This window comes from Aplysia californica, unplaced genomic scaffold (genome assembly GCF_000002075.1).
Source record: "Aplysia californica isolate F4 #8 unplaced genomic scaffold, AplCal3.0 scaffold00076, whole genome shotgun sequence".
In the NCBI taxonomy this organism is placed as follows: domain Eukaryota; kingdom Metazoa; phylum Mollusca; class Gastropoda; order Aplysiida; family Aplysiidae; genus Aplysia; species Aplysia californica.
Genome location: NW_004797346.1, coordinates 1,098,868 through 1,123,154, shown reverse-complemented (window position 1 = coordinate 1,123,154; position 24,287 = coordinate 1,098,868). Strand labels below are relative to the sequence as shown.

Genomic DNA, 24,287 nt, shown 5'->3' with positions numbered 1-24,287 from the left:
ATATATATCCTTTTTAGTCCTAGTTGTCATAAAAACCATTTATAGGAGAGCGGTCAGTACTTAACCGTAATTGCCGAAGCCTGATTCAGATCAAGAGCTGATGATGTCATACAATCCACACAAGAAACAAGTTATCAGTTTTTAGTGGGAGGGTCTGAAGAAAAACACATAATAATTATGCCATGGAATAGCGGTCTGTGACGATTCGTTTTAATTAAATATATTGGAACTCAAAAAAATATTTAAAAAAAAAATTTAATGTCATGATCGACCTTTTGAAATTCGCCATGCTTCCACGTTGTCTGCAGATAGATGTTTTTGATATTCTTGAGTTGTTTTGTTTTTGTTTTGCGCGTTAGATTTAGGACGGTTTTTAGCTGTTGCTGTTGATTTTTCTTTGTTAGTTTGTTAGTGGTTTTTTGTTGTTTTTTGGGGGGAAGGAGTGGGGCGCTAAAAATGTCTTTAAGCTTTTCTGTAAGCTTTTGCACAAAAGCCACAATCCATGTATTTGTTCTGTTTCTCTTCATTAAGTAGCTTCCCTGAATGCCCTGATACGTATTAGGTGGGCACAGCGATATTGACGTATCTAAACGTGACACTTTATGCTGAGAATAAAACAAACTATTTGACGTTATAATGTAGGCATGCGTGTAAGTAAGTATTTCTGTCTTAGTGTGCGTGTACATATACGTCTGTTTGTATACGTTTGAATGAATATATAAATCGAAACGACATGGATCCATTAGCACGTTTTCTACTCCTTTATTGCACACAGTCACTGATGCCATAGTAGATCCTCACCGCCAACCAAAAATAAACCCCAACAACCCCCCCCCCTCCCAAAAAAGGCCAATAAAAGAAGAAGAAGAACAACAATACTATTAAATAAACTAAAAACAAACCCTCTCCCGTTCTCTCTTTCCAAATCCTTTTCCTGCTGACCTTTCAGTCCATAACTCTAATTGTAACCAGGACGCTATGCTCCTCTACCCCGCCCCCTTCCCTCCCTCCCCACTCTTACCCCGAGTCCCTCCTGAAACTTCCTTTTCTACCAGTTCCTGATATCAATGGCCCTTTCTTCTATCCGTTTGGCCCTGTCGACACCCTGCTCTCGGTCTCGCTCTCTAATCTGTGACAAATAGACATGTACCCAGGGGTAGGCTGGCAGTACACCCTGTCAAGCCAGTAGCGCACTCTGTATTGATCGTTAATATTGGCTTAGAACTGGCATTCTTGCAGCGCACCAGAGAGAGAGAGAGAGAGACAGAGAGAGAGAGAGAGAGAGAGAGAGAGAGAGAGAGAAAGAGAGAGAGACCGCATGTGGATTACGTTTTATTCCTCAGGGGGATTTTCAGAATCAAGGTAATGTTTGAGAGAGGTATGGAAGGGTGTTACTGGGTTGATTTAGAATAATAACTTTTGAAATCCCTCTACGCGAACTAGATAATAATATTATGTTATTACGACGGACAAAAATAATTCTGGGCTTATGAAGCAGGAGAGAATCAGGCGTCGTGCCATTGGTATGTGGAGGAATATGAAAGTGAGTAGAGTAAGTGTTGCGGATTGATTGCATGCTTATTTTTATTTTTGATGTCATTTTCTTTTCTTTCCTTCTTTTTAAAATATTTTAAAAGCTGTTTTTCGGGAAGGGGGGGGTGTCATCATATTTTGTTCTCTACCTTTTTTATGTACACATATATTATACTATTTATGTTTTGTTTTTCGTGTTTTATTAATTGTGGTATTTATTAATTCTTTAAAGAATGTTACTGCGCAATTGGTGGCTGGAGTCGATGTTGATTGTAAGAGAGCGCATGGTGTGGTCTGCTACTTTTACTTCTGTTTTGTATTTTTGTTATTCTTATTAATTCCAAGCAAAATGTAGCCGTTATTGTGCTTTCTCAGGATCAGCTGTATCAAAACAACAGCTAATAGGCCTATATATTTCAGCGGAATTTAACTTTCACGCTTTTTGTATACCAAGTGCCATGTGAAAAATAAAAATCAAAAGCACGAGCTTTACTAGAACTCTTCTTCATCCTCTCGATCACATATAAATGGACATACTAGTATCTAGTGCGAAGGTTGATTGGTGTTCCACCCGGGTACACTGTAAAGTTTAGGTTCTCCCTGGGTTGGACCAATATTTTCTTCCTAGTGCCTTGAGCATTAGGCTGGCTTGTGATAGATGGTTTCCCGTTTGGCTGCCTGTTCTGGAAACCTTAGTTTATTGATATTATGTATATAATTACATCTTCTCACTCCTGTGAATGGATAGGGAGTGGGAGAATTTTCAAATGGTTGCTCTTCAGCAAGCTTTCCTGCACCCACCGCAAAAGCTGTGTGCACAGACTAAAATTACAGACTGCACGGTCCAGCACCCACAATCTCCTTGATGGGACTATACAAAACCACTCACCTGTACAAGTACTTTTCTCTTTGACCTACTACAACTCTAAAGCTTATTCAAACGTAGTTTTGAAAGCGTTTTTGTCTTTTTTTTTACCGCCTGTAACCGTAAATTGAAAACGCCACACGGCATCGTTCTTAATAATAATATGAAAAAAGGGAACGTTTATTAAAAGTTGGTCTCTGAACTAACTGACTACGAAATGGTAAACCTATGACTCTTCAGTGTACGCTTACTTTGTTATACTCTTCTTATTCATAATTCAAGAACGTTTGTGTGTGTGTGTGTGTGTTTGTGTGTGTCTGTGTGTTTGTGTGTGTGTGTGTGTGTTTGTGTGTGTGTATGTGTGTGTATGTGTGTGTATGTGTGTGTGTGTGTATTTATGTGTGGGTGTGTTTGTGTGCGCGCTTCTCGTTGTACATAATATTATGCATCTCGGTGTGGGTGTTGACCGAAATGGGTGGGTGGGGGAGTTTTCTTATGTAGGAGATGAGGCTGGGTTGAAAACAAGTTAGGTACCTAAATCATCCTCTGTAATTCAATTTACTAAAACTGACTAGATGGGAGGTTTTGAATATTGTATTACATCATTGGTAAGATGCTCGTACAGGAAAATTCGTTTTTGTTGCTGCTGTTGTTGTTGTAGCTGTTGTTGGTTTTTTCTTTGTTTGTTTGGTCTGTTTTTTTTATTGCAAATTTTAAACCTTTTACATTATAGCACACACAATATCATTATTGCTCGTGAAACCTGCTTTCACTGTATATTATATATATATAATATATATATATATATATATATATATATATATATATATATATATATATTATATATATATATGTATATTCGTAGTTCTTGATCGGAAACTGGATACACATAATAACTCAGTCTCATGACCATTTGCAGATAAACGATATCGGGATATCTGAAATTAATCTCTGGTCAAACGTACTTACTATCCTTTATGTGAAACCTTTTACGTTTTTATGGGGTCAAAGTGTTTCTCTGCTTCGTCAAGCATGACTAAATAAGCGCTCGTATCTACCCGATTGCTGAGGCAAGTCAAAATTGAAAGAGACTACGTGTCTGCCTTTGCATTTTGTTATGAGTTCATTATCATAATGAGTCTCTCTTTGAAGAAAGAGACGTATAAATACATAGTAACGATCATTTCGTCAAAGGAAAAATGAGATAAGTAAAGAAGAAAAGAGGGAAAGAAACCAAAGAAGGAACGTGAGAGAGTGAGACCATTAAAGGCACCCTGCTACGAAGCTCTGTCTTTATATGAAAATAAAGCATAATGAAGAAAATAAAATAAATGCTGAGAGCAGGGTTTTTATTTGGATGGGGACTGTCAGAATGTTTAGACAAGTGTTGTTGATAAATAAAAAGGAATGTATGTGTGTGTTTGTGTGTGTGTGTCAGTAATTTCTATAGTCTTATTTCAGTTTTGAATTGTTAGGAAGTTCTTCCATCCTCTAAAACTCGACAAGGCACTGATTGATATTGAAATCCAGCAAGCTAGCAAACCTGGTCGTTAAGATCTAAGGTAATATTCCAATGCCGAAGATGAAAATACGAAAAAGATTAAACCTTGGGGTAATGCCACTTTATACATATTGAAGTTGTACTTATACACGGCTCTTTGGGGAGGGGGGGATGAGAGGGAGAGGGGAATGCTGAAATATGTATCAGGTAGTTTTAGTAGCTTCTTTTTAAACGATCCAAAAACAAATTTGGAAATCCTTTCAAAACAACACGTGTCAAGGGGCAACTGTTATATCGACTTTACAACATGGCGCACACGGACAAAGCTGCGCTGAAAGTTTTTTCACACCTTGACTTCGTAAATTGCGGACCTTGCCACGTTGATGTGAGGAAGTATTGAAAACAAATCTGGATATCCCGAGTACCGCCCAAATGGCCCAGAATAACATGGTATTGGGTTTGAACTACTATTAAACATAATTAAAGTATAATAATTGATGTCCCAACCACTTGCTTTAAAGTTTGGCCAAAGGCGTAAAGATCCTTGGAAGGTTTGGTTCTAGGTGCTAGGTGTATAAAAGCACAAAAGTAATAAATGGAACATGAGAGAACTAATGTTTCATTGTTACTTTTCAGTAAGTCTTTCGTTCAAAAGAGGTGTGAAAAGAACATGATAACTCTCGTGTAGCAAGAAACATTGGATGCTGGTTCCAACCATGTTCACAAAACTGGATGATTTAAAAAAATTTAAAGATTTTGTTTTTTTCTTTGGGAGAGGGGTGTTTGTTTGCTTTGTTTGCTTTGGGTGATTTCTGGGGAGGAGCGGAGGGTGGGGCGGGGTATTAATTAAAATACGATATCTAAAATGACTTTCCGGTAACAAAGACGACGAAGTGCAACATTGTGTATTGAAAAAGGACCTGTGATTCTTTGAGATCTAAATATATCCCCATGAAGTGCGTGACATTGTGCAGCTGGCAGACTGCAGCTCTCCGATCCTACAGTGTACAGAAGTGACTATCCTTAAGATGCAGACTCCCCATAAGAACAGGTCAAATAAATAATTTATTGGTCAGATCCAGGCCAATGTAATAGCTTTATTAAGAAGGTGGTGTTTTCTGATTTCCGGGCCATATTAATAATGACTGATCTGAACGTACACTTCATGAAAACCGACTTCGACGACCAATTTTCTATATTCCCTCGTCAGCTTATGCCAAGAATAACTCAGCTCACACATGTATTTATATTGCTGTTAGTAGGGGTTTGTTGGGTATTTTTGTCCATCAGTTATCCACAAAGAAGAGGTAGGGGCTACTACAAGGACGATGAGATTATGTCATCGTATTAAATAATACAACGCCTCGTGGTGAAATCAAGCGCTCGTCAAAATAGGCATTTCCCCCGTCCGTTGGGCAATTTTATCGAATTTTTAAAAAAAAAAGTTTTTTTTTTTTGGGGGGGGGGTTGTTTGGCTGAAAACTTTATACCTCCATTTAAATACATATTTCGGTGTGAGTTTTTGTTGGAAAATGTTGTTAAAAGGCATAATGATGTAAATTTGCAGTTTCCGAGGTCAATCAAGCTTTAGAAATGACAAAATGTTGGCTGCTATTTTCTCGCTAATTTTACCTCTGATAACGGGCGACCCTCACCTCCTTCCATAGCAGACCTTGACTTCTTTTCGAAATAGATAGGTATTTTTTCATATTACACAAGAGGAATAAACAAGTTTTCAAATGAAACTAATAACTCCACCCGTATGCCCCAAAACTGACGAGTCCCCCGAGTCCACCGCCTCGTGACACATTATGATTTTTCTCCTTCTTTGTTGTTTTATCTGTACCTGAAACCCATGTTATATTATTGTTTACGCCACAGCTGTCAACAAACCTGTGCTCGACATAACAATTAATATGTAAGGAAGTACAGAAAGTACACAGACTCTCAATAACTTCCGTCTCTCTGCTGCGTCTCTTTTCTTTTCAAAATTTTATTTGGGCGTTACCGCTTTACGTTTTGAAAACTGTAATAATATGTGCTTATTCAGCGGATTTGGGCATGCCCGGCCCCAGCAAAGAAAGCAAAGAAAGGGGTTGTGAGAACAGAATGCAAAGGAAACGAAAAGAGAGAGAGAGAGAGAGAGAGAGAGAGAGAGAGAGAGAGAGAGAGAGAGAGAGAGAGAGAGAGAGAGAGAGAGAGAGGAGACTGTCACGTCAAAAGACATTTGGGAATTAAAAAGACAGAACATTTACCATCACATCGTCCGTGGGAAAACCTTGGTCACGAGCGAGACAAGCCTATGTGTACTTTGTGATCAATATTGTGCGCGGTTTGAACAGCTCTTCAGTTGTGTCCTATTCTTCGTTTCCGTCAGTGAACAATATTCACCGTTTACAATTTCACACTTGTTGCAGTATTATTTAAATTGCTTATTTTATGTACACATAATCCCTGTTGCTTTTGTCTGTCAAAAGAATTCTGTCCTTTTTTTATTTCTTGTTTTCCTCTTCAGATTTTTTGCCACCCATATTTGGGTTTGATTTCAGCTTAATTCTCACAAACCCAAAACGCCCAGGTCTGTTTGATTTCAGCCTTATTTTCCCACACCCAAACAAACAGGCCCGACTGATTTGGGAATAATTCTCACACACCCAAACAAACATGTCCGACCAATTTTAGCTTAATTCTCAACAAGTATACGCTAGTTTATCAGCATGACGAGAAGAGCTGCAGTATTAATGAAGTTGTCTATTCATTGAAAAAACAAGAATGAGCTTGAGGAACTCAAGCAATTTTCGTAAGGGATTCTTCCTCGCTTTAACGCTCAGGGGAACAGGAATTTCATTATTGTCTTTATTGGGAGCTGTTTCGGGACTGGAGAGGGGGGATGGAAGGGGGGGGGGGGCAATCTCTATCTCATGGTCTTTTGAAAGGCGACTCTTTTACTTCTTTTAGCGACTGACGTCGAAGGCTTTGGCAATCACAGTTTTATGGGAACTTGGTCTTGACCCTTAAATTCTTCTTCTTTTGACTTAACCCAAATCATTGTTAGCTACAAGTTATCCCTGACGTCCTCTTTTATTTATTTACATATTAGCTGGAGTTGGAAAAAACACAAACTCTGTCACCTAATGCGACGGTGTGCAAGACAGACAGAGAGAAACCTAAATTAATGAAGAAATGTGAAGAATTGGAACCGGTTTCTGTGGTGTTGTGGTTACGAGCGTCGCCGTTGCACGCAAATGACCAGAAACTCGATCCTGTCTGGGATGAAATTTTACTAAGCATCTTGGTTTTTTCTGCTGCTATGTTGCATCCCATTCAGTTCTGACAGGCAGGGTCAAAGACGCCTCTTAGAGCAGGCTAAAAAGTATGTCGGTTGGAGCGTAAAAAACCTTTATTTAATACAAAGAAATAGCTGTAGGACCACAGACGTCCCCAAATCACTCTTTAAAGATCTCCCTTGGGAATGAAATTAGAAAATTTTAACACTATGTTTTTCAGCAATTTTAAGAAATTAAATGCAAACTGAAGAAAGTTTTAAAGCAAATGGATTCTCAACTGAGTTGGTAAACGCTTATATAAATAGATTTGGAATCCAAATTACAATATAGGATATTATGAGTTTACGTTTTGCAGAACAATACAAAATACCACACGATTAATGGATGAATTCTTAAGTGAAGTAGACAGACACCATTTTATGGCACGACGGTCTCTCAAAATCCTTTATTTTCCTTGAGAATTGGTGATGTAAAAAGCCATTGTGCACCAGTATTCCACACAAAGATGACTACTTCGCCGAGAAGTGGTAATTGCCACGTAATGTTGATGTTGTGGACATTGCCCATTCACTTTTTTTTCTGTCAGATCTTTTGACTTCTCCAATGCTGCTTGTCTGTGCGCAACATGATAATGATTGGTCTGAATTGGTGTCAAGGCAGACGAGTCGCAATTTACTTCAAGTTATAGGGAAATCCCTTTCGGATATGATGTCTTTTCTCCCATGGATTATATAGATTTATGTGTGCAGTTATGCATTGGGTTATTATTTAAACATATGATAACATAAATTATTACACATTTTGCTCGGGGGGTTCAAGTCTAGACGTACGATGTTCGCCTCTCATTCAATAAGTCCCGGGTTCGAAACTCGAAAGCGTCTGAAAATGTTCTCTGAAATTTTCTATCTTCACCTTCTTTCCTGCTCTCTTATCTTGTTCTGTCGTCTGCCTTCGTCTCCACTTAAAAAAAAAATTCCTATCAAACTGAAAATGTTTAATCCTATCCGTACGCCCTGGGGTCATTTTGTACTCCCAGGGTTGTATTATTCACATTTTAAAATACTTACACTACGAATATCTCTTTGAAACTTTCAGTATTTCTCAAATAATCATTTTGACAAATTGCTACGCAAAGCGTACGGATCGGATTAACGAGTACATTTCCTCTTTGGAAAGTGGGGGCACGATAGTAAAATACGACGTAGGGATAGGGTTAATGTGTCTCGTGCATTCAAATGACATATTATGCGGTTGCGAGCCCTTACCCCCCCCCAAAAAAAAACAACAACAAAAAAACAACAACAAAACCCAACAAAACAACAACAACAACAAAACAAACAAAAAACAACAAACAAACAAACAAACAAACAATAACCATGTTTTGCTCAGAGACACACTAACAAGTGCTATTCTTGCTGTCATCGGTTCGTTCTTCTGAGTATGTAATATTTCGGGATTGAATTTTTTTTTTTAGTAAGCATTGTATGGCACTTGCAATACATCATACAAGTGCCGAAGGTTAGATGTGTTACAAGAGAGTAACGGACGAAAAGAGGAAGAAGAGAGATAAGTACATTAGATGTTTGATAGGAAAGAAAGATCAAACCACACCAGAGCACCTGCCAGCCAGTAATGGAGAGAGTTAATCTGTGATGAGAGCATTAAACCTGTATATTAAAACAAGGGATCCCAAAAAACTGTAACTTTCCCATTTTTTCTTTTTTCAGTGACAAGGTAACAATTTCGACCAATGGATTGAGCACTCGTCTGACGTACCAACGTGTCCCCATAGTAATCGAGCGTGTCCAAGCTTAACCAACAGTGCTGGCCACTGTTCATAATACTAAGAGGCAAAAATGTCACTGGACCCAGACGCTATCGGACTCATAGCAGCAGGATGCGTAGTCTTCCTCTTCCTGTTTGTCTGTTCGATGGTCATAGCATGCAAATATTACCGGTGAGTTACATAGACTCAGACCCTATGTGGGGTACACAAAAATACTTTCTATTAATAGATTACTTTTCTAAATCAATTGTGTCTTTTTTTCTCTTATATTTTGTCATTAGTATAGCTCACGACTCTTACGTTGTGACAATCCATTATGTGTTGCAAGAACAACTCAAGACCGTATGTATGGAAAACACTGTCAATACAGACCCGAATTTTACAAGATTAGACAGTTTGGGAACAAGAGTTCATAAATTACCCCTGAATATGAGCAATTTGAAAAGACACATTTGCATAAAATTCCTCTCAGTTGCTCAGGAATGATTATTATATTCATTCAAATCCTTCACCGTTACCATTAATGACACTGAAGACAATTTTAACAACAAACGTTGTTTATAATGGGACAAAAAATCGAGCGAAATTTCAATAGCTCCTCCTGTTAACGTTATCTTCTTATATTCCAAGACATCCCCAAATCCATCTGTCCATCCTCGTTCCTTTTTTATTTTCCTATCCAGAATACACACACAAACACACACATATACACACAAACACACGCATACACACGCACACACACAGACATACACACACAAAAACACATATACACTCTCATACACACATACACTTACACACGCATACGTATACATTTTTTAAATACACACACAAAATACACACACACACACACACACACACACACATACACACACACACACACACACACACACACAAAGAAACACACTCAAACATACACAAATACACCCACATTTCTATACGGTGTTTATCCAAATCAACACAATACATATTGAGAAAAAGAAGACCATCATTTCTAGAATCAAGCTTATGCATGTACCTGTCTCTTGCTATTAATCGACGAGACAGACATTTTATCAATTTCAGGTATCAGAGTTCTGTAAACACGCTTCTACAGGCTTCGCCTAACCAAAAATCAATAATCTATAATTTTCAGTCATATGGATTCTTCTTGCAACTACCCCACTCTCCCCACACTCATTTGATTTTTTTCTGAGATTCTGGAATTCACACTTCCCGTCCCCTCTCCTCCCAAAAACATGATTGCCACCTCCCCCCACACAAAAAAAACACAGGCACACATACACACCGGTGTACACACACACGCAGAAACACTCCCTTTTAAATCAGCCATTTTGCGTAACGATTCGTAACGATTTATAGCTCCAACACTGTTCACATGCTGGCTGCGGGGAGAGGCTGGATTCCTGATATTGAGCAACACTCGAAAAAAAACCTTTCTCATAAATGATTGATCCTCAATGCAGGACCCCCAAACGGACTAAAATACCCTTGTGTGATTTCTAGTACCTCGTTAAGTGCCACCTCAGCAATTACCTACTGACCTCGTAATATTTCCAGACAGCTGCCAAACGAATTCTATTACTGAGTTAATAGTATGGAAAATAGAAAATGCTTACATTGGATGCTAGAAGGCCGTGCATCTCCTCAAAGTTTTACTACTACGAGGCTATGATCCAGAGTGTATTTTCAGCACGCTTAGAGGTCGTTTTGATTTGTGCAGAAACTGTTCTTTGAAACTTGAGTTCAAATTATGTGTAGTTAGTCTTGTCTATAATCGCTGCTACACATTTACAGTTTCTTTTTTTTTCTATTTATTTATGTTTTTCTTTAATAATATGCAGGATAAATTATATTTATACTCGCGCAGAAAACAGAGAGGTGTGGCATCTCTTCATCTGGAAGATGGGTGTTTCGGTAATGAGAGTAGAGAAGAACTGACGGAAGAAAGAAAAGAGCCAGGACGACGTGTCATAATAAATATCTTTCACGTACTCATGAGCACATATGTGTCGGCAAATGTTATTCGCCATTATCGGGTTATACCACTATCGGGGAAAGAACACGTTCATTAATCAGAAATACCTTTTTGTTTCTAATTGGATAAAGCTGGAAGCCGCCCCCCCCTCCCCCCAAACTCGCCAGCGTGTCTGTCTCCCTTTTTCACTAAACAGAAAAGTCGCACGTGGCATGACCACCAATGAAACGCCTATGTCCAACAGGTGATTGAAAAGCCTTTAATTCACAAGAATATGAATAGCCATAAGTTCCACTACATGGTTAAGAAAATTTGAAACTAGCTCCCTCCGTCCATAGTGAGTTCACCCAATCTTCGTCTTCTTTTTTGCGCTCCTCAATTCGTACCGGATGAAGACCGTTTCATGCATACGAAAACAACCGTAGGTTTAAAAAACAAGCAAAAAGGAAAAACAACAAACTCAAAAAAACCCAACAAAAACAAACAATCACACAGAACACAGAACAAACATAGAAACAAATAAACTAACTAAATAAACTCATTTTCGGCCATGTTGTCATACTCAGGTGCGTAGAGAGAAAACGATTGGAAAAGTTAGCCAACATGCCAGCGCCATACCCTCCTAGCTACTCTGTGGAGCCGCCACCACCCAGCCAATCCTCACACAGCGGTATACCTTTCAAGCTCGCCAACTACACGTACGTAATGTATTGAGAAGTTGACCTTTGATGGCCAACTCAGCACGTCAAATTTCGTTTCCATCATCATCATCCTCATCCTCATCCTCATCATCATCATCATCATCATCATCATCAGCAGCAGCAGCAGCAGCAGCAGCAGCAGCAGCAGCAGCTTGATTGCAATGAGGATTATGATGATGACTATAAAATGAATGTTTTTACTACTATTTTATGGTTAACATTATGGTTATGAATACGATTGTTACACGTATTATTATTATAGTAGTAGTAGTAGAAGTAGTAGTAGTAGTAGTAGTAGTAGTAGTAGTAGTAGTAGTAATAGTAGTAGTAGTAGCAGTAGCAGCAGTAGTAGTAGTAGTAGTAGTAGTAGTAGTAGTAGTAGTAGTAGTAGTAGTAGCAACAGCAGTCAATAGTAGTAGCTATTCAAGGTTCGTTCGATTTCGCGCAAAAACGTTTTTTTGCGTTTGAAGGTGACTCAATGTATAAAGTGTTTTGGATTGTGTAGATAGTATTATTGTTTTTTCCAGACCAAAAATCTTCGGTACAACGATGTCTCAAGAAGAGCTGCTTAAGTCGGGAGGTGAATGCTGGTCTGAGCCAGAGAACAGAAGACAAAATAAATATCAGAAAAAAGAGCAACGTCGACGGAAATACAGCACCGACACTGAAATCAAGACTGCAAACGTTGATGGCAAGATCGTATCCATCGTGAACGTCAATGGGGGTTACAGAGACGATGAAGACGATGATGACGGTAGACCAAACGGACATTGGGTGTACGATCACAACTCACCTGGTCAGGGGGGTTTTGTCGTCAAGGGTTACATGGTTCAAGGACATATTGTTCCCGAGCAATACCCTCAAACTGTTCAGCAATCTCAATTCTATCAGGGTCACCAGCTTCCTCAGAGAGAAACTGGCGGTTTTCCAGTGATGCACAGCCATGTAGTGGCAACACCCGAGCCTGTTCAAAGTGAAGGTCAGTTTGCCTTTCCTGGGGACCGCGAACCCGAGGCGGAAGTCGTGAGAGGTCATTATGTGACCCCGAGTGACGGTCACCCCGTACGCGGTCATGTGATAAAACAAAACGTGAGCGTGGAAGAGGACGGGAAAGTTCTCGTGACCTTGAGACAAGACGGAAGTGACGTCATTCAAAGTCAGACCACGATCTCACAAGCTGAATTGGAGGGTAGCAGCTACGAAAGGCAGAGTGCAAATGCCGTTTCGAACATCACGACTGTCACCCAGCAGGCAGAGGCCAAACCAGTAGAGACGACATCAGAAGTTGTGACAGATGTTTACTCTTTTGCAAAACGTTCAGAGGAACCGATCAAAAGGTTTGTACCGTAGTCTCTTGCCCTTTATGAAAGCTGTCGAGAACGTATTTAAAAAACTTCCACATACATCCTAATGAATGAAACAATCAGTCCTAAAATATTAATACTATCATTCAGAAAAATTCAATTACACGTTGTATGTCTCATCTTACTTTTGAACTTCCTGATTATCAATCTTTTCGTCTGCCTTCCGTTCCAAAATCCCATCAAGTCATCCTTGTGAGTGTGTGTGTGTATGTGTGTATGTGTGTACGTGCGTTTGAGTGTGTGTTTGTGTGTTTGTGTGTTTGTTTGTGTATGTACATTTGTGTGTATACGTGCACGTATGGGTTTGTGTTTGTCGATGAATGCTGATGCATGTGTCTGTAACTATTTCATTCTTGTTATCATCCAATATACTGCTTGTCGTCTATGATCTGTCAACCCACCAACCCATGCATGCTTACTTTCGTAAACTCACCAATACTAAACATCAATTCTCAGACAAGAAGCAGAATTAACACGCTCGCTGATCACACCAGAGGAACGCGTGGTGACTTGGCCGCAGCAGGAGCAGACGAGCACCGATGTCATAGCGGCCATTCCGACTGTCGACCAGACAGTGAAAGCCTCGGACTTCGACAGACAGGCGCTGGAGGTGGAAAGTGTGCAGGCTGTGCAAGGCGCACCAATGCTGGGGGTCCAGGGGGCCGTGGACACGGGTGCTTCGAATCAATCAGAGAACTATAAAGGTACTTCACGTTAGCTAAACCATTTCAGAAACGATTGTTTGTATATATCTTCTTCTTCTTCTTCTCTCCCGTGGTTGGGGCAACCGTTGAGGCACCACTGCATTGGAAAACCAGCTCTCGCCATCTATTTTTGTCCTCTGCTCTCCTCAGATTGTCACCCATCGTCTTTCCTGTCCACTCTGTAATGTTGTCCTCCCATCTCCTTCTCTGCCTTCCTCTCTGTCTCTTTCTTTGTACGGTTCCTTGCAGGATTGTTTTGGCAAGTCCTGTGGATCTTGTGACATGCCCATACCATTTTAGTTTTCGTCTCTTCACTGTGGTCAGTAGATCTTCATATTGCCCCACTGCGTTGGTGATTCTCTTTCGTACTTCAGCATTTGAAACGTGGAGCAAAAGAACGAGAAAAACAAACTATTTTGGCCATAACTATAAAACCATCAATGGTGGAAGACTAAGGTTTTGACCATCGACAGTATATCATATCCTCTTAGGAAACCAGAAGTCGACCGTCTTGCTTGTCACCGGCAACTACAGTTATTGCCCTTTAATTGAAGCATGGAAAAAGCCACGTGATTCTCTCGAAACACCGTCTAAATGAGGTTAAAGGGTGAAAAGTATTCTCCTGAGCTCGGCTATAAAAGCTATAGTACAAAATCGGTAGGGTCATTTCGCCTGCATTTGCTACGACAATGCCACGTTTACGGACTATATAGCAAGAAATAGCAATAGGCCGTTTGGAGGGTGGAGAAAGGCAAATTATGTTGCCAATCATTTTGGTGTTCACATATCGACTATCCACAGACTCATTACCCGTTTTCAGCTCACGAATTTTACATCGGACCGAAAAAGGTCAAGTCGACCCAGAGTGACCGATGCACGAATACATTGTCCGGGTGTATCGTTCAAATTGACTTCAGGCAGCTACTAGAACATCAGATTTCATAAGGGGTACCAACGGAAGAGCCATACATCGACACACAGTAAACCGACGATTACGTCAGGTACTCCTTAGACGCCGTCAACCTCACCATCGTCAAGAGCGTTTCAACTGGGCCCAGCACCATGTCAAAAGTCGTCTGAGAGACTGGTCTTTGGCTCTCATTTTGGGACGAATGCCTGTTTCCATAGATCCAATAAACAGGGATCTCAGAGTTTATAAAGAGAAAGGTAAACGTTATCGTGACAACTGTGTTATAGAAAAGAATTGCTGGGAAGGACAGTACGTCGTGATCTGGGGTGGAAACACGTGGATCCACAAAGTATGACCAATGATCTTCCAAAATCAAGGCCAAGGTTGAAGTCAAGGTATCCATGCTGCCCGTTGCATAGCAGACGTTCTTAGGCCCCTCATCACAGTCAAAATTTTACCTCCCGGTTCCAGCCTGATAATGCTAGTGCACACACTTCCCGTTTTACACAGGATTTCCTCCAACGCCATGGCATCACTCTGCAGCCTCACCCTGCCCTCAGCACGGATTTAAACCCAATTAAGCCTTTTTAGGACGAAATTAATATACGCTCCGAGGGGAGACAACCAAGGCCGAGTCCCATCCATGAACTGGATGTGGCCATCCAGGAGACATGGAGGCAGATCCCACTACGTTTTATCAACAACCTAGTGGCTTCCTTGAACCGGAGATCTGCTTCAGTTATCCGATCTAATGGTAGCCAAAACCATTACTGAGCATTTCGATACATTAACCGGAAGTTCAAAATGTATTCCAATAAAATTAAATATTCACAGTGATGCCCCACGTATCTTTTCATAATGCCAGAAAACAGTTTGTGTTTAAATTCCCTCGTTTTATTAAAAAGGGAAAACGAACATGATCATCATTACAAAGGTAAACAGGATTTTGCGTTTCTTTTGTTCGCTGGTACATTATTTTATATTACAGATAGATAGAACCCCAACAAGGAAAACAACCCTAATATGTTTTCAAACACCGTTTCTTTTTCATTTTTATAGGAATTTTGATGCACTATGAGTTCCAATTTAAGTGGATTTTAAGAACAAGAACTTTGATTTTTGTTGGGGGGTTTTTTTTTTTTCAATGAAAGTTTACGCCCCCGTCGGCACCACTTGCATGTCGATGATTGTCAGGAACAAGCCTGGCCGTGAGGGAAACAACTTCTAAGTAGAGAGATCGAATACTCTATAACAAATTATTCTTCTGTGCACGACGGAGAAACACATAACCGCTACACCACATGACGTGCGGTAAACTCGGTGTGTGGTTGTAAGTTTTGGCTGAGATAGTATTCCTGGAAGCACGCCATGTACCATTTTTAAAAACAACAACCCAAAAACGTTGCAACTTTTTCAGAATAATTCACTCAAAAGCTGTAGTAAAATGTTGTCATTTGGAACAGACGAAACCATTCAAAAGGAATTTGTTTAACATACAATTCGTGAAGATGAAACGTATTTCTGAAAACGAAAATGGCTTAAGGAAAAAAACACACCCAGAAACGTAAAATGTACATATTTAACCTCATCCTGATGCGAAATTTGCCATTCTGCGTGTTGCCAAGGTTTACAGACCATAACGACCTTGTAGCTGCGTCCTCTCCTACTGTTCTGCTAGTGAGGAAGAATAGATAAATCACTCCAGCGGGTGGATCTGAAAATGGATGGTTCTGAAATGTTCTTAGTCTAGTAGGACACTCAGTTTGTTAGTTTTGCAAAAGAATCACATCTTTTACTTTTAGATTTGGTTATCTTAAAACGGGGGTGCCGTGGCGGAGCGGTTAGTGCACTCATCTCCTAAGCGGAAAGTCTGGGTTCGAGCCTCGGTTCGGACACGGATTTTTTTCACCCCGTCGTGCCCACCCAGGAGTAATGGGTACCTGACTTCGAGTTGTTGAAATAAAGGCGGCGTGGAAAGGAACTGGCCACTCTACAACAATATGCCGAAGGCCCAAGAAGTTGCCTCACTAACAAGGCAATCCCCAATGTCCGGATCGGATGCGGGAACAGCTTTACTTTATCTACAAACATGGAGTGGATGAATCTTCATTTTTGTGTACGAATAAGTGATTTAATACCATCCACACGCCTCAGAAATGCCTTGTTGGGTACAAGAAACCAATTATATTATACTACTATAATACCCGTTTGTATATCACCTGCATGTGAGACGTACCATAATAGATGTATGTGCTTACATGTTTAAACATTTTAAAAATGCCTCTAACTAGGCCTTTTGGTCCTCTCATTTTGTAAGCTGTTCTTTAAAAAAGAATTCGTTTTGCCTCGCCTGTGAAATGAACAATATGGAAGTAATTACCCTTATGATTTTGTGATAAAAAGAACGAAGGGCAAATAATGGTTATCCAACTGCTTTCTAAATAAAGACTCAAACTGTTCTTTTTCCATCTCCAGTGATCAAGAAACATTATCACGTTGAGCATACCAAATTGCCAGACTGGTGAGTGCACTGAAATCTCGTTGATTTTTTTTCTTCTGTTGTTTGTTTCATCAGCAAATGGCTGAGGAATTGACAACGTATGTACTTGAAAGGGCGTTTGTATATCACGCGTGGGTCTGAGTGAGTAAGAGAGCGATAAACTGACCGACACAGTAACAGAACAAGACAATTGGAGACTGAACGACAGATAGACAGAGAAACAGAGAGGACTAATACTGGAGAGAGTAGAAATGAAAATCCTTGTTTTAGTTCATTAAAAAAAATGTTATGTTTCTGCTATTCGAAAGATCAGAATGGTTGTGTTGATGTCGCTTTACATGCAATACTGGGAGAATACCTGTTCCGTAAATATTATGTTTGTGGGTTTTTTAAAAATTGTACATACAACTAGATCTCTAAATCTGAATTACAGAGAGTTTTAATCTGATATCTTTTTCTTGGGATTTATAAATGTGTGAAGGGTGGTACAGATTTTTTTTTTAGATGCTCTTTACAACATTCATTATTGTAGATTAAAGTAGAGTGGGAAGAGAGAGTCTTGAGTAATGTTTAGTCAAACTAGATTCAAAAGAAACAGAATGCACTCGCATAATATAATTGTGTTTAGAGAGATAACTTGGAAGTCTGGCAATGCTGGCATTGATTTCTTTATTCTTTCGAATTAACCCCCAAGGCCTGGCTCACACTAAGTAACGCCCTGCCTACCTTGTAACTGACCCTTTTGTCAGGCCCATTTCCTTGATACAGATTATGTACATACAACCATGTTTTTTGAAGAAACCGTCGAGTGCTCTGGCATTACAATTTCCCTCCTTGTCTTCTAAAATTAAGTCTGTCTTTTTCTTCACCGTTGTATACTGTCCCAAGATGAACCTCCTTCAGACAAATGAAACTGTCTTCACGATAATGAACAAAGTCGTTCATTTCCATCTTGTTAGAACACTCTAAGCTCACCGGAGAGAAAATACAGGCTTCATTAGAAGGGGAATAACAACACAAAACCAGGAACTAAAAGATAGTATTGCTTGTGTCCCTTCGCTTACTTGCTTGCTGGATTGAACCATGAAACAAGGTTGTTTTATTTCAAAATATTTCTACTTAAACAAAGTAAACACGACTGAAAAAGTAGCATATATACAGCGTTGAAACGAACATAATGGCAGGTTAATGGAGGAAGAAAGATAGGGAGAGATAGAGATAGATAGATAGATAGATAGATAAATAGATAGATAGATAAATATATAGATAGATAGATAGATAGATAGATAGAGAGAGAGAGAGAGAGAGAGAGAGAGAGAGAGAGAGAGAGAGAGAGAGAGAGAGAGAGATAGGCGGGTAGATTGGGAAGATTGGGAGAGGGATGGGGGGAAGACTTTAATTGAGTTTGTGTGAGAGAGAGAGAGAGAACATGAACATAAAAAAGACAAAGAAATGAAAAAAACCAATATCAGGGCTTGCACAAACTCCCGAAAAAACAAAGCAACATCAACTAAAACACGCATTTACATGGGTGTAACTTTCCTACCTGTAAAGCAATACATTTTAATAATGAAATAGAACTAACAATTCCAAGGCAAAGTACAGTAATGTGTGTTGCGGCTCGATAAAACTTATGCGATTTAAGTCAATAAGAACTCATCTGTGAAAAAATCAAAGTTGTAGGAAAAACAAAATTATGCATCATTTGTACCATTTCTAAATAAAATCTTCTGCGAAATTGGTGTATAAACATGCTTATTTTATATATTCTTGAACCTAAGTAAAATGTAACAATTAATGGTCATCTCCGTTCGATCTGGGACTGGCATTGTTGCATTCTTAGGACGATTTTATATTTGAAAATATTTATTTTTACATTCATTGTTTTACTTTATGTGCTGTAGGCCTTGTATTCATAGCGTATAAAATAATTGATTGGCAGACAAATGAATGCTTTGACTTTTAATAATTTTTCAGTGTGTATTTTCACTACCCTACGTCATTCAAATAGGCATTGCTGTTGAACCTTTGAAGATATAAATGTACCAAAATTAAGTGGGATTTACTCAGAAAGGTATTTTAAATTATAGTATGTGCACATCCAAATAATAACATGCTTATCTTGACCTATGTGTAGGGTTTTAATTGTGCTGTCACAAAAATATCTCATTTGCTTTTTGGTATTTAAAAAACGCATCCGCATTTCTCCCTGATATTCACCAGACTGAAACACTTAATAGTAATAAATGTATGTTCATTCTTATGTGTTCATTTTTGTTTCCAGGATGATTCAAGAATACGAGGAAAACGTAAGTACATTTACGGTATAATTGCACGTGGTAATTATTGTATTCTTTGTGTTGACTTATTCGTTAAAAGTTAAATCGTGATGATTGTCTCTGGTCCCAGTCTGTTTATAACATCCCTATCTATCTATCTATCTATCTATCTATCTATCTATCTATCTATCTATCTATCTATCTATCTATCTATTTATCTATCTATCTATCTATCTACCCATCTATCTATCTATCTATCTATCTATCTATCTATCTATCTATCTATCTATCCCTCTATCTATCTATTTATCTATCTATCTATTTATCTATCTATCTATCTATATATTTATCAGGAGCGGCTCGTGGGGCTAAAACGTGGGCGTGCACAATAATAATTAAGCTGTCGCATGCTGAAGATAGTCAAGGGCACATCTAGTAGTTCATGTAAATGAGACGGTGTGTAATTTTAGGATCTTTCGGTTGGTGAGGGAGGGCCTCGTGCTTCTATTTTCATTCTTTTTACTTGTCGCTTTTATTTCTAGTGCTAAATTCATTTGTTAGCTAAACATCAATTTCGTTCATCATGTATTGGAACTGAGCACTCAAGTACATGTAATAGCTTTCACTGCTCCGCCACAAAATCACTCAAAACACAACTCATAGGATGGTCACGTTCACCTCCCTCAGGTTCACGTTTACAGAGTCACTTAAAATAGTGGCAGGACAAACAATGAACCAATCACAGTTCACTTGAGCACTCAGCTGGATTGCTCCGGGGCTCACATAATATTGGCAAAGAATAGCGTTGGGTCTATCGTGATTATTTTTAGACTGCCTACTGTGGGCTCTGTTTCGGCACTATTCGGCAGGAGCACATTTGAGATGTGCCGGCTTATTAATATTAATGTACCGCCAAACTCGCTATGAGTGTCGTCATCACTTGGATCATTCCCAAGAGCGATTTATAGGTCAGGTTACACTGTTGAATATCCTTTTCTGCTTAGCTAAAGCGCGTGGACTTTGGCATCGCATAGTAGATGTTTTACAGCGCTATAGACATAGAAATGACAGTTATGGCGCCTGTGAGGACCTTTGTTTTGATATAATATTTGGCTAGTGTTTTTTTCTGGCTTCTTTTATTTTATTATTGAGGTGTTTTACGTAATAGAACATTAAAATATTTTTGGCGGCACTGCACGACCGTGCTCTAGGGACGAACCGCGCCTGCTATCTATCTATCTATCTATCGATCTATCTATCGATCTATCTATCTATCTATCTATCTATCTATTTATCTATCTATCTATCTATCTATCTATCTATCTATCTATCTATCTATCTATATGTCTATCTATCTATATATCTGTCTGTATGTTTGTCTCTGTCTGTCTGTCTGTCTGTCTGTCTGTCTGTCTGTCTGTCTGTCTGTCTGTCTGTCTGTCTGTCTGCCTGTCCTTTAGTCTCGCCTGTCTTATTGAAGTGATTATGTACATGCATCTTTGCATTATATTTTAAAAATGTAACATTGTTGTATTCTTTCTTATCCCCAGATCTCTTTCTCCTACTCTCTCACTCTTTCACTCTCTCTGTCTGTCTCTGTCGGTCTGTCTGTCTGTCTCTCTCCCTCTCTCTCTCTCTCTCTCTCTCTCTCTCTCTCTCTCTCTCTCTCTCCCTCTCTCTCTCTCTCTCTCTCTCTCTCTCTCTCTCTCTCTCTCTCTTTCTCGCACTTTCTCCTCCCCCACACATGTACATAATACACAAATACAATGACACATATTACTATTTAACTATCTACCACCCTTTTTCTCTTTTTGTCGATGTTCTGTAATACACATCTAAAAACCGTTTCTCATGTCGGATACATGCTCTTCAAACCCCACAATCGGTTGTTATTTCACTACCTCCCAGGATGCAACAATGAACATCGATGACGACGCTGACGACGATGAAGACAAAGGAAATCTGGACTTAAACACGTATATGAACTCTGCCGTCCCCACTTCTGGTTTCCACACGGGAGCCCCTGGCGTCAATGGTGTTTACGCAAACTACATCCAGCCAACGACTGAAGAAAGGTCAGAGGTTCCCCAGTACGAGAATGCTACTGACTTCACCACTGCGGACTTTGTAGACCCGCAGCCAAGAGGTGCAGTGCAGGAAATTGTGGGAGGTCATGAAGCCGCACGTGCTGCATCACAAGGGGGAGACGCCATTTATCAAAATTATATATCTCCGCCATCATCTCAGCTTGTCCCTGACGCACAAGCAGCAACGACTACAACGACGACAACTTCGGTGAGGCAGCTCCGTCAAGTGTTCAGCGAAAGCGCAGAAGGAGTGCCTTCGTCCTTCACCTCCACGCCCAGGTTTGTGGCCGAGAGTACCGAGCACGGGGCGGGGAGTGGCTTCGTGAGGGGCGGGGCTGAGCAGGTCTTCAGGGTGGAGTCACGACGGCAGAGAACAGCTACAGACGGCACTGTTGACTTCCTACCCCCACCACCACCGCCACTGCCTCCCACGCTTTAGATAATAATAATAGACTGTTCACTCATGACGAGAAAAAGAAGTCTATTTAAACGACAACGGTAGCTTGAGCTTTTCTTTGATTCTTTCAGCCGTTGATTTGGCTAAAATGAATACTATCGACAATTAGTGAAGACAGAACCTTAACATAATAGGTACGACACATAATATTATGGTATTTGCGAAAATAATCCCTATAATGCTTTAAAGCTGACGCTGCAGCTATAACACTCACTGCCGAGCGGAAGCAAGAGTGTTAAAATAGTAATGCAGCCTAGGAGATTGCAAACAAAACAAATATATTGAAGCCGATGTTCGTCAGAGAAATGTCCATGAACAAACATTTACTGTGTTCTATTTTTAAACCTGATGGCGTTCTCCAGGCACCGTAAAGCTGTACAGCAAGGATATTTAACTGTACTCAAAAAAAAAATCCGTATTGCATTGTATTAAGCAAGTTTAATAAAGAATAATCAATTACTAAACAACCATACTATTTATTTTTACCTCCGCAGAGTACCCTGTTAATCGAGGTTTAATTAACTTTCCAATCAATGCACCCTTTTGACCACCCATCTAAACGGCACTACGATAACATAATATTATTGTTCCTGTTTTGTACAAAATTACACTTGCGAACACTCCACATTCTGCCTCTACCCTTTTTAGAAATGCCAGGCTTATTGCAAAACTCATAAATTATATTGCATTCATAGTTCAGTGCTACGTATACATCGTGATAAGTAAGCTCAAAGTAATATAGTAGCTTAGACATGCTCTTTATACGGTGACCTGGATTAACATTAGCAAGATCTGCGTCATGATTCTATTTCATAAATCGTTTACAGAGAAAGAAGGTGCTTTGTGTCTACCTTGGTCCTTGATTAACTTCTTTATGTTACTGGCTACTGACATGGAGTAAGGAGAACTTCATACAACCATCATCTAATTGTTGCACTTTCCTTCTTTTTTTTAAACTATAAATGTTGGGTCTTAGTTCACAGAGTAAGCAAACTATTTGGTTCTCTTAAAGCTACCATAGTTATGATAATTGCTTAATTTTAAGTATATCAAGATAGTCTCTAAAACAGGTGTAAGATTATCTTGTAAAGACGTATTTGCAGTGTGTATACCAGTAATAAAATGTTTGTTTTGCTTGTTTGCATCGCTTATTGGATAACAGAGTATATAGGTGGTAGATCCTACACATTTCTGCTGTGAACTAACTATTCTGTTAATGCGACTCCATTCTAATTATCTTTCAAAGAATGAGATAAAACACGTCCAATTGTTATGTGTCAAAATATGGCCAGAATTGACATTATTTCTATAATGTATCTAAGCCTCAGAAGCAAGTCATATCTTATCAAGGGTTATATACTGAGTTGCCTAAGAGACTATTATTCTCCCTCTAGTCTTTCTAAATTATGATATCCTCATTTCAAAATTATCCATCACTCGTCATTTTAGCTTAGAGCGTTAAAATATCAAAAGTACCCACTTTGTGATCTCGTACTTGTTCCACATTCTCCTCTGTTTTCTGTTCTATTTCATAAATCAGGACCCGGATCTCGTTTAAAAAATCTTTGTACCCCATCCCCCTTCCCCCCGTTGTCCATAGTAAATATTATGTCCCTTTTAAATGGGGTATAAAATTTACACTCTGGCACTAATTAGTGTTCGTTTCGGAAGACAAGTGACTTAAAGAACCATTCGAAGAGGGAAAGGATTAATGCTACGCATAGACACAACCAGCCCCCCCCCCCAACCCCAAAAAAAACCAAACCAAAAACAACAACAACCCAACAACACCCCCTAACAAATAAAACAAAAACAAAAAAAAACCCCAAAAACTTTTAGTAGACGAACTTGACTGATTGGTGTATTCAGGAGAACGCATATTCCATTGTATTCTTCAAGTAACAGTTACGTGATTCTATACAACCTTAGATCTATTTCTATTGCTTTTTATACACTTTTCTTACCTTTTTAAAATAAAATTAATACATTCCTTAATACCAAATTGTTTTGTTGATTAGTCTGTTTGAGAAGTAAACTATCATTTTTGATCCGTGAAAAGATCATTAATTGTTTTAAGGTATCCTTGGTTTTAATAATTATTTTTATCTTGTCGTTTACCTTCGTCTTTGAAATGAATTCCTCAAGATTGTGTATTCCCTTCCGATATTTCCATAATGAAAAATGAAAATTTTAGCCCCTGTCTTGCATTGCCTGCAAAACTCCAGGACATTTGTATATATTTATACATTGTTTTTCTATGTTGGTGAGACGAGAGAGTGAGAGACACAGAGAGAGAGAGAGAGAGAGAGAGAGAGAGAGAGAGAGAGAGAGAGAGAGA

At 39.2% G+C, this 24,287-nt stretch overlaps 1 protein-coding gene across 3 annotated transcripts; it reads left to right on the top strand.

Annotated features, from left to right (window-relative positions):
- Positions 1–1,271: 1,271 nt before the first annotated feature.
- On the top strand, positions 1,272–24,260 carry LOC101860082. 3 transcript variants are annotated; one of them, XM_005094151.3, is made up of 8 exons: positions 1,272–1,362; positions 8,914–9,143; positions 11,514–11,645; positions 12,176–12,985; positions 13,469–13,716; positions 17,102–17,147; positions 19,411–19,435; positions 21,314–24,260. In XM_005094151.3, the coding sequence occupies exons 2-8, from the start codon at positions 9,043–9,045 to the stop codon at positions 21,929–21,931; spliced, it is 1,980 nt and encodes a 659-aa protein (XP_005094208.1). In that variant the 5' UTR covers positions 1,272–1,362; positions 8,914–9,042; the 3' UTR covers positions 21,932–24,260. The 3 variants fall into 3 exon arrangements, with proteins under 3 accessions (XP_005094208.1, XP_005094207.1, XP_012935616.1); XM_005094150.3 differs by lacking the exon at positions 1,272–1,362 and adding an exon at positions 1,381–1,543; XM_013080162.2 differs by lacking the exon at positions 1,272–1,362 and adding an exon at positions 1,381–1,552.
- Positions 24,261–24,287: the final 27 nt, after the last annotated feature.